The sequence below is a fragment of the Pipistrellus kuhlii genome, unplaced genomic scaffold, assembly GCF_014108245.1.
Source record: "Pipistrellus kuhlii isolate mPipKuh1 unplaced genomic scaffold, mPipKuh1.p scaffold_m20_p_1, whole genome shotgun sequence".
NCBI lineage: Eukaryota > Metazoa > Chordata > Mammalia > Chiroptera > Vespertilionidae > Pipistrellus > Pipistrellus kuhlii.
In genome coordinates, this window is record NW_023425404.1 from 61,916,155 (window position 1) to 61,925,463 (window position 9,309).

Consider the following 9,309-nt stretch of genomic DNA (forward strand, 5'->3'; position numbering starts at 1 on the left):
TATACTTGTTAAAGAAAGAAAAGTGAATTCTGGTATTTATCATTTTAATTTAAGGTTTGTGATAGAATAAATTTATTAGTTGATTCATGAATAACAAATATTTTAATGTTTATATTTGATTATTTAAGTACTATTTTTTCTCATATATGATTTTCTCAATAAAGCTCTGTTGCTTTGAGATAATTAAATTTACTCTTAGGCTTTTAATTTTTTGTTCCCATTATGATTTAAATCCTTCTTTTTGTGCTATGTAGGATTTTTTTTTTTTTAATAGAAAGTTCATTTATTGGTGGGTGTAAGGTGAGAGGCAGCACTGAGACTCTCACGAGTGTAGGGCCCACCATTTGTCCAGGGGACCACGATTTGGGATGTATTTGACCCACAGCCATGTGGGATGAGGCGCTTCTCGGCCACCCTGTCTTCAAACTCATCCTCCTTAAATTTAGTAAAGCACTACTTCTTGGAGGTGTGGCTCTTCTGGCGGCCAGGGAATTTGAATTTGGCTCTGTGTAGGGCCTCAATCACATGCTCCTTGTTCTGCAGCTTGGTGCAGATGGACACGATGACTTGGCCAATGTGGACTCTGGCCACTATGCCCTGGGGCTTTCCAAGGGCACCCGCGCACCTGTCTGGAGCCTGCCGGCCCCAGCACAGGACAGCAGCTTGTTGATGCGGATGCCGTGGGAGGGGTGCAGCCGCACTCGGATGTGAAAGCCATCTTTCCCACAGCTTTTCACCACTGACTTGTTGGCAGAGATCTGAGCGGCCCCCAGGGCTTCGGAGGAGAGCTACTCATGTTCATCTGACACCATGTGGATGCAGAGTGTGCTCTTCCGCCCCAGGTCACAGATGCGGATTTCGGCATCAGGGACACGGAGGCAGAAGTGAGACTGTGGGTAAGGTTTGTTCTTACAATACTGGCGACCCATGGCGACACCAGGCTCTTCAGTGGCATGCTGAAGGGAAAGAGCAGGTTATTTTTTATATATTGATCAGCCACCTTATTATTAGTTAATTAGACCTGCTTTTTGCATAAAGGCATTTGACTAGTTGAAAGATAGCTTGTTACAAATTTCCCTGCCTAATCTACATGTTTTGTCTTGGCTGAATGAAACATTACTGACCACAATCTTCTTTAAAAAAAAAAAAAAGTTTTTATTGATTTCAGAGAGGAAGGGAGAAGGAAAGAGAGATAGAAACATCAATGTGAGAGAGAATCATCCATTGTCTGCCTCCCACACACCCAAACCAGGCATGTACCCTGACAGGGAATCAAACTGCACCCTCCTGATGAAGATTCACCCTAACAGTACTAATTGGAGTACAGTTATTATTTGGATTTTCTAAGATTAACATTGAATGACCCATCCGACAACTCTTTACTTTGTTGCACTAGCAATGGCTTTGTAAAGCTGAACTTAGCATTTGGGTGGGTATTATCTCAAATAAAGTCTCTATCTAAGAAAGTTGTTTTACTAGCAAGAAAACAAAATCAGGTAAATCAGAAATATAAAACATTCTACTATCAAAGTGGGAATATTTCTCTAAAAGGATTAAAAACAAAAGAATGCAAAAGAGAGCATGACAATCAGTGGTTTCTATTATCAAGGAGAATGCTCTTCTAGTGGTTTTGAATAGAGATGCCTACTTTATGAAATTACATGTTTGTTTCTGTGATCTCATATTGGTACTTAACTTCTGTAAAATGTCTACTTTTGATGATCTCTGAAAAACCTCATTCTTATCATTTAAGAATATGTAATGTCATTCTAGTTGGTAGATGTGTAACAAAGAATCTGTTTCTTGTACTTTATCTGCTGAGCTGGTAATTAATTGTACCTGATAAGGTCATTTCACAAGTCCTAATGGCAATCTATCTCTGGGATTTTTTTAGTGTACCCACTAAAAATAAACATGAGTAAAATTGTATATTGGAAAGGAAATCAATGATTTTACCAACTGCTATGTTCATTCATTACATCTGTGATGAAACTGAGTGTTGGCACTTATTTAAAAAATACTACATGTAGCCGGGACCGGTTTGGCTCAATGGATAGAGCGTCGGCTTGGGGACTGAAGGGTCTCGGGTTCGATTCCGGTCAAGGGCATGTACCTTGGTTGCGGGCATATTCCCAGTGGGGGTTGTGTAAGAGGCAGCTGATCGATGACTCTCTCTCATCGATGTTTCTAACTCTCTATCTCTCTCCCTTCCTCTCTGTATAAAATCAATAAAATATATTAAAATAATAATAATAATAAAAAAATACTACATGTAATGGATTATGGAAATAACCTAAGATAAAATAAGCATGTTTCATCAGGACTGTGTGTTGTTGTTTCACCTAAGATAGAAATCAATAACTTTATTATAAGAAGGCTAGGCTGTTTAATCATTGTAGCTTTTAATCTATCAATTATTATGTCAATATTCCCCCTCACTATCATTGTCTATTCCATTATCTATCTTGTGCCAAATAAGAGATAAACTAGTCTCCTTCTACTGAAGACTAGAATGAAGCCCCAAGACATGCAGTCCTGTCCCAAAAGTCCCTTTCTCCTCTCTGTTTAGGGTGATACCTCAGCAATGTTTAGAAAGACCAGATTAGACATTAGAGTTAGGTTATTAGGTTATCAAGCCATTAAGTTTATGTGTCAACCATTACCTTGGTTAGCACCATAAATGAGCTACCATAGTCCTCTATATTCTATATGACCAGCTGTAAAAGTAATATATATACACCAATAAAAGAGAAACATGCAAATTGACCTACCTTTGTGACTCCCATCAGCCAATCAGGAGTGAGTATGCAAATTAATCCAACAAATAGGACAGGTTAATTTGCATATACAGGTGCCCAGGGTGGAGCAAAGGCAGACAGGCAGCTCCAGATGGAGCAAAGGCTATGCCAGCAGCCAGGGTAAGGAAGGCCCATTCTGTGTGTGTGTGTGTGTGTGTGTGTGTGTGTGTAAGGTGCATCAGGCATCACACACACACACACACACACACACTTTCACGGGTGAGCTGATTATACAATCACTGATTACAATAAATGTTGTGTATGAAGATAAAAGGATGATCCCCAGTGGGAGGCAGCTGATCAATGATTCTCTCTCATCATTGATGTTTCTGTCTCTCTCTCCCTCTCCCTTCCTCTCTGACATCAATAAAAATATATTTTAAAAAATAAAAAAAGATAAAAGGAAAGCCATGCCTACAGATATTATTTAATAATGTGACAAACGACAAAGACCCATAGCCTATCATTGCCAATTTCTTGATACAATAGCCAAAATTTATTCTCCTTGTTGCAAAATAATTGTAGCCCCAGCTAAATGGTTAAAGTATCTATAGATCCTGCACTGGAAACACCATTAAATCTAAGGGTTCAGGGTTCCATTTTGGTCAAGGGCACATGCCAGGGTTGTGTTCTCAATCCCCAGTAGGGGATGTAATTGTTTTTAAATTAAGAGTTGGTTAATGCAAAAGAATGTTTGTGTGGGTGAGATTCTCAGCAGTACACTAAAAAGTCTGATGTGATCCACACAAACTTGCTGCACCAGGAAACCCCCTTTCCTGTTCTGAGGAAGCAAAGCATTTCTCTTCTCCATCTGTCAGAGTCACTCACCTTGCAGAGCCCTGAAACTAAAGCACAAAGTATTTTGATCAAAGATGTTACTCCCCAACCCTCTAAAGGTGGTCATAGTTTTAATGTGGCCAGGCAGGGAGCTCCAGTGGTAATGAGTATCCTTTAAGACCTAAGGACCGGGGGTACACTAGAAAGGAAAAGTAGCAGGGTCTATAAAATAATTCCCAAGTCCTTCTTTTTATATTTTTTTCTTTCAGGATTCAGTATTGCCCAGAAGACGATTCAAGGCCAACAAGTAATACTGGTGCAGGAGAAGGAGGCTGTGAGCCTGGATTGCACATATGAAACCAGCATTACAAGTTATAATCTATTCTGGTACAAGCAGTTCAGCAGTGGGGCAATGATTTTCCTTATTCGTCAGGACTCTTACAGCCAGCAAAATGCCACAGGAGGCCGCTACTCATTGAATTTTCAGATAGCAAAGAGTTCTGCCAACCTTGTCATCTCAGCTTCACAGCTGGAGGACTCAGCAGTGTATTTCTGTACCCCGAGTGAGCCTACAGTTGAGAGGTGTGTTGGAAGGAGCAAAATCCCAGGACTTTCCTTGTTGCATCACCTGCTGTACTGACCAAAGCAGGGAATTGAAATCACAGACAGGAGGTGTCCACGGCTCTGGGAGCACAAGTGTAGGTAGAATTAGAGGGAAAACACTCTATGAAAATACCCGTCTACATTCATAGACTGTTTAGAGTTATCATTTATCAAAAACCTTCATATCCTTATAAATTTTGGTTGAAATTATTTATTGGAGGGAAAGATCAGCCACAATAGACAGCTTGCCATTTATTGACAGATTGAGCTAGAAGAATCAGCTTAGGAACTTTAGAAACATCTCATTATTTTAGAAACATCACATATTTTTTAAAAAAAATATGTGGAATTGTAAGATTTTTCTTTCAATTTGTTCAATAAATTTATTGAGTATTCTTTATTTTATAGGCATTATTTTTAATAAGAAAGGTTGTGAAATCTTTCTGTGATTTTCCTCTTTTTATAGGTTATACTATTTTATATTGTTTAATGAGTTATTTTGATTTAGATTTGCTAGGTGAGTTAAGATACACTCATTACTTTACAAGGCACCTACTATGTGACAGACTTTGTGTTCTTTCATCTCATTATCACTCTAGCATGGAAGAGCTCATTTCCATTATGTAGATTTACCACTTCCCACCAGTCTTACTAATAAAATGATCAATAATTAGTGGCTCTGGGAGAACATTGTTAAGAAGCAGAGTGTGAAGTATCTTTATCCACTCTTGCCATAACCTTTACTGCTCTTCTAAAAGCATTTTTTTTGCCATCATGTGACTCATGTCCAGACTCTCTTTGTTTAATGTTCCATAATTAAAAAAAATCTTCATTTTCTTCTATTTCCACCTCCCACCTCTAATTCTAATGCCATTCTCTCTGTGCCATAAAATGTGAATGGTAATGGATGTTTATTAAGTGACCTTGTATTGTAACTCACTCTTATATTTACATTTGGAAAGCAGATGTACACAGTAGAAATCTTTTTTAAAAGTGTCTTTATAAATTTTTATTAAAATGTTGCTATTTTAACATTTTTCTTTTTACCATTTTAAAATTTAAGAGTAAAATTGAGTGGTATTAAGTACACTTACATTGTTGTTTAAGAAGCAGCACTATCTTATCTCTAGACCTCTATTAATCTTAAAAAACTGAAAATTTGTACTCCTCTGTTTGTAACACTGCATTCCCCCACTCATCCCCTAGATCCTGGCAACTACCAGAGTTCTCATTCTATGAGTTTGACTAATTTAAACATCATAAAAGTGGAATGACTAAGTATTGTTATCTCCAATAAGGGTTTAATCTCTAACATTTACAGGGAACTCATACGTCTTGACAAAAGAAAAATAAACAACCCAGTCAAGCAACGAATCTAAATAGACACTTTTTGAAAAGGAACACATAAGGAAGGCCAAGAGACATATGAAAACATGCTCAAAGTCACTAATCATCCGAGAGATGGAAATCAATATGACAATGTGGTACTATTTTCACACCTGTCAGAATGATTATCATCAACAAATCAACAAATGAAAAATGCTGGCGAGGATGTGGAGAAAAAGGTACCTTAACTGCTGGTGGGAATGCAGACTGGTGCAGCCATTGTGGAAAACAGTATGGAGTTTCCTTAAAAAACTAAAACTGGAATTCCCATTTTACCTAGTGACCCCACTTCTAGGAATATATCTCAATAAACTAGAAACACCAATCAGAAAGGATATATGCACCCTATGTTCAAAGCAGCACAATTTATAATAGCTAAGATTTGGAAACAGCCTAAGTGGCCATCAGCAGATGAGTGGATTAGAAAACTATGGTACATTTACACAATGGAATACTACACTGCAGTAAAAAAGGAAGGAATTCTTACTGTTTGCAACAGCATGGATGGAACTGGAGAGCATTATGCTAAGTGAAATAAGCCAGTCAGAGAAAGATAAATATCACACGATCTCACTCATTTATGGAATATAATGAACAACATAAACTAATAATAATAATAATAATAATAAAAAACAGATCCAGAGACAGAGAAGCATCAATCAGATTATCAAAACTCAGAGGGAAGGTAGGAAAGGGTGAGGGTGAAGGGGAGAGATCAACCAAAGGAATGTATGTATGCATATAAGCTTAACCAATGGACACAGACACCAGGGGGGTTGAGGGCATGATTGGAGGTGGGTAGGTGAGGGGGCAATGAACACATAAGTAATACCATAATCAATAAAGGAAAAAAAAATAAAATAAAAAAGAATTCCTTCCTAGCATAGTTTTGTGGCTGGTTTTGACATAATTATCTGGGCCTGAATTTCTTAATTCACATACGGGAGACTATTCACATGTTCACTCAGAGGACTCATGAAGGCCCTTGATCTGAATCTATCTAGAAAGAACTACAGGAAACAGCCTGAACTAAGCTTCCATACCTGTGTCTAAGGATAAATGTTTGCAAGGCCTTACAGAAAGATGGGTCCTTCTCCAGAACTTTATCCTGATTATACACAAAATTTTTTTTAATAAAACAAATGAATGGTTATAAAAAGGGAACTAAAAGAGTGCTTGTTTTTGCACTTCATAAAAAAATAACTAGTTTTTAAAAATTTGTGTAGTCATAGGGACATTTCCTCATGTTGATCCCAGAGCTTTCTCCCTGAGTTTTGAGAATCACCTTGGTCTAGGACAGTTACAAGTGAAATCTTATAAATGGATTTCAGGCTCACTGTAATAAAAAGAACTTGGGGGAGCTTTAAAAAAAGCTAAAATATATGTTTTATAAAATTAGTGTTGAGATTCGAGTCTATATTTTTAAATTACTCGCACATTGATTCTTCAATCCGCTGTTGTATGAATATCAGCTGGTATATCTTTAACAATTGATAACAGATAAACAAGAGAGCTCTAACTTACACTCCAGGGTTTTGAGGCAAATCGACATCTCCTGGGTTCTCTTCCTATGGGGGAATATTAATTTATTCAAGTTTGGCCATAAAATATGGCAAATAGATGATAGTAGAAAGCATTTTTGTTATTAAATCTGCATTAAGGCTATAGGACTAGTATTCCTTGCCTGACTCACATTGATTAGCTATCTTAGAATGAATAAAACAGAGTTAGATTAAGATGTTGATGTAATATCGCTCTTTATTGACTTAGTAACTTCAAATACCATGTTTCTTCTTTTAAAAAGTGATAAAGAAATTCAGAAATATTTGACTATTGGTAAGATAGGTATTTTTATCTCCTGAAAAGAATTTATTAAAAAAATAGCATTTCTTAAAATTGGTAATATTTTAAAACTGAGGAAATATTGTATGTCATGTGGTAGTGAATCCTCAATGAAAGACTTTATTTCTGTTTAATTTATCAAATATTTAGTAGGCACATACTAAATGTCAATCACGCTACTATATTGGGATACAGTGCTGGATAGTGAAGAATCATTCAATAAAGACTTGACTTTTTATTATTTCCTCTGATTTCAACCTCATATTTTTTCTGACATTCAGTGGGCAGGATCACAATAGGTACATGAGAATATATAGTACTGAATTAATATGCTCAAGAAAATTGATTTTCTTCCAACGACAGAAATACCCTACATACTCTAAAAGAACATCCATGTTAGCTTTTGTCCTAAGATAAAATTCAACCAGACAGCTTAAGATAGCTGTTGTTCAATTTTCTAATCTCTACCTAAAGACTGATTGTTCCTCAACAAGTCAAGTCCTAGCTGAGAACATATTGCCACTTTGGGAGGAGCCCAAGAATCTTGCATCCATTTCATTCCCTATCCACCAAGGGGTGCAGCTCCCCAACACAAACATTTCCTGTGTGAAATACAGGCTTATATTTATCATTTCACTGTGACTTCAGTGTTTCTTCATGTTAAGAGTCAAGAAAATTATTCGGATGATACTGTAGAGATGAACTCATCTCTGAGCTTAGTGGCTGTGGTACTCTTACTGCTTGGTAAGTAATACACCTCTTAACATATGGATTATTTCTTCTATTATGTCAGCTGAATTCTTTAACTTTAATTTTATTGAAGAGCTTCATGCCCAAGGTGACAGAGTTCTGTTTTATTTTTCTTCAGGACAAACCCATGGAGACTTGGTGACCCAGACAAAAGGCCAAGTGACCCTCTCAGAAGGGGCTTCTCTGACTGTGAACTGCTCCTATGAAACCGCACAGTATCCAACTCTTTTCTGGTATGTTCAGTATCCCGAAGAGGGTCCACAGCTCCTCCTGAAAGCTTCAAGGGACAATGAGAAGGGAAGCAGCAAAGGATTTGTAGCCACATACCGAAAACAGCCAAATGCCTTCCATTTGGAGAAAGCCTCAGTCCACCAGTCAGATTCTGCCATGTACTACTGTGCGCTGAGTGACACAGTGACAGACACTGCAGGGGGAGCTGAGCACAGACTCTAAGCAGCAAGGAGAAGGCTTGGTGTTGAGTATCTATTACTGTTTGATTCACTATGTGGATTTTATTATTTAACATCAAATATAAATTTCCAATCTTTTAGGCACATTAATAGAGAGTTAGGATAAGTAAATCTCTATATACCATATGTATTTAAGACACAGGAAGGCTTTTTCCCAAGAATATTTTCCCATTGATTTTTATCTTATTTTATGGAGAGTGGGAGAGAGAGGGAAAGTCAGAGAGAAACATCAATATGAAAGAAACACATTGATTGGACCCAGGCTGGGGAGGAGTCTGGGGAGGAGTCAACCAAGGTTCCTATCCTTAACTGGAATAGAATGTAGGACCTTTTGGTCCTTAGTCCGATGCTCTATCCACTGAGCAAAACTGGCTAGGGCCAAAGGCAGGCTTTTATTTAGAAAACAATGCAATGAAACATTGATATAAAAAAGAAGACTTAGTTAAAATGTTTAAGATATTAGATGCACTGGTATTGATAGCATTGTAATTTAATCTAGTTATTACTAACTGGGAAGGAGCAAAAGGGAAGGCCAAATATTATGGGCATGCCTTTTTGGCAGCTTTACTTGAAAGCTGCAATTTAACATTCTCCAGGTCTGATACCCACAGATCCTAGGAAAAGGACAGAATAGGGTGGGCGATAGACATATGCCCAGTAAAGTCTGTCATTCACACCTGGGA

At 37.5% G+C, this 9,309-nt stretch overlaps 1 pseudogene and 1 gene segment (V, D, J or C); one reads left to right on the top strand and one right to left on the bottom strand.

The window, feature by feature from the left end:
• Nucleotides 1-256: 256 nt before the first annotated feature.
• On the bottom strand, nucleotides 257-827 carry LOC118724849 (annotated as a pseudogene).
• Nucleotides 828-8,068: 7,241 nt separating this feature from the next.
• Nucleotides 8,069-8,678, top strand: LOC123651608. The segment is given in 2 exon segments: nucleotides 8,069-8,150; nucleotides 8,275-8,678. Coding segments are annotated over 2 exon segments (381 nt in total).
• Nucleotides 8,679-9,309: the final 631 nt, after the last annotated feature.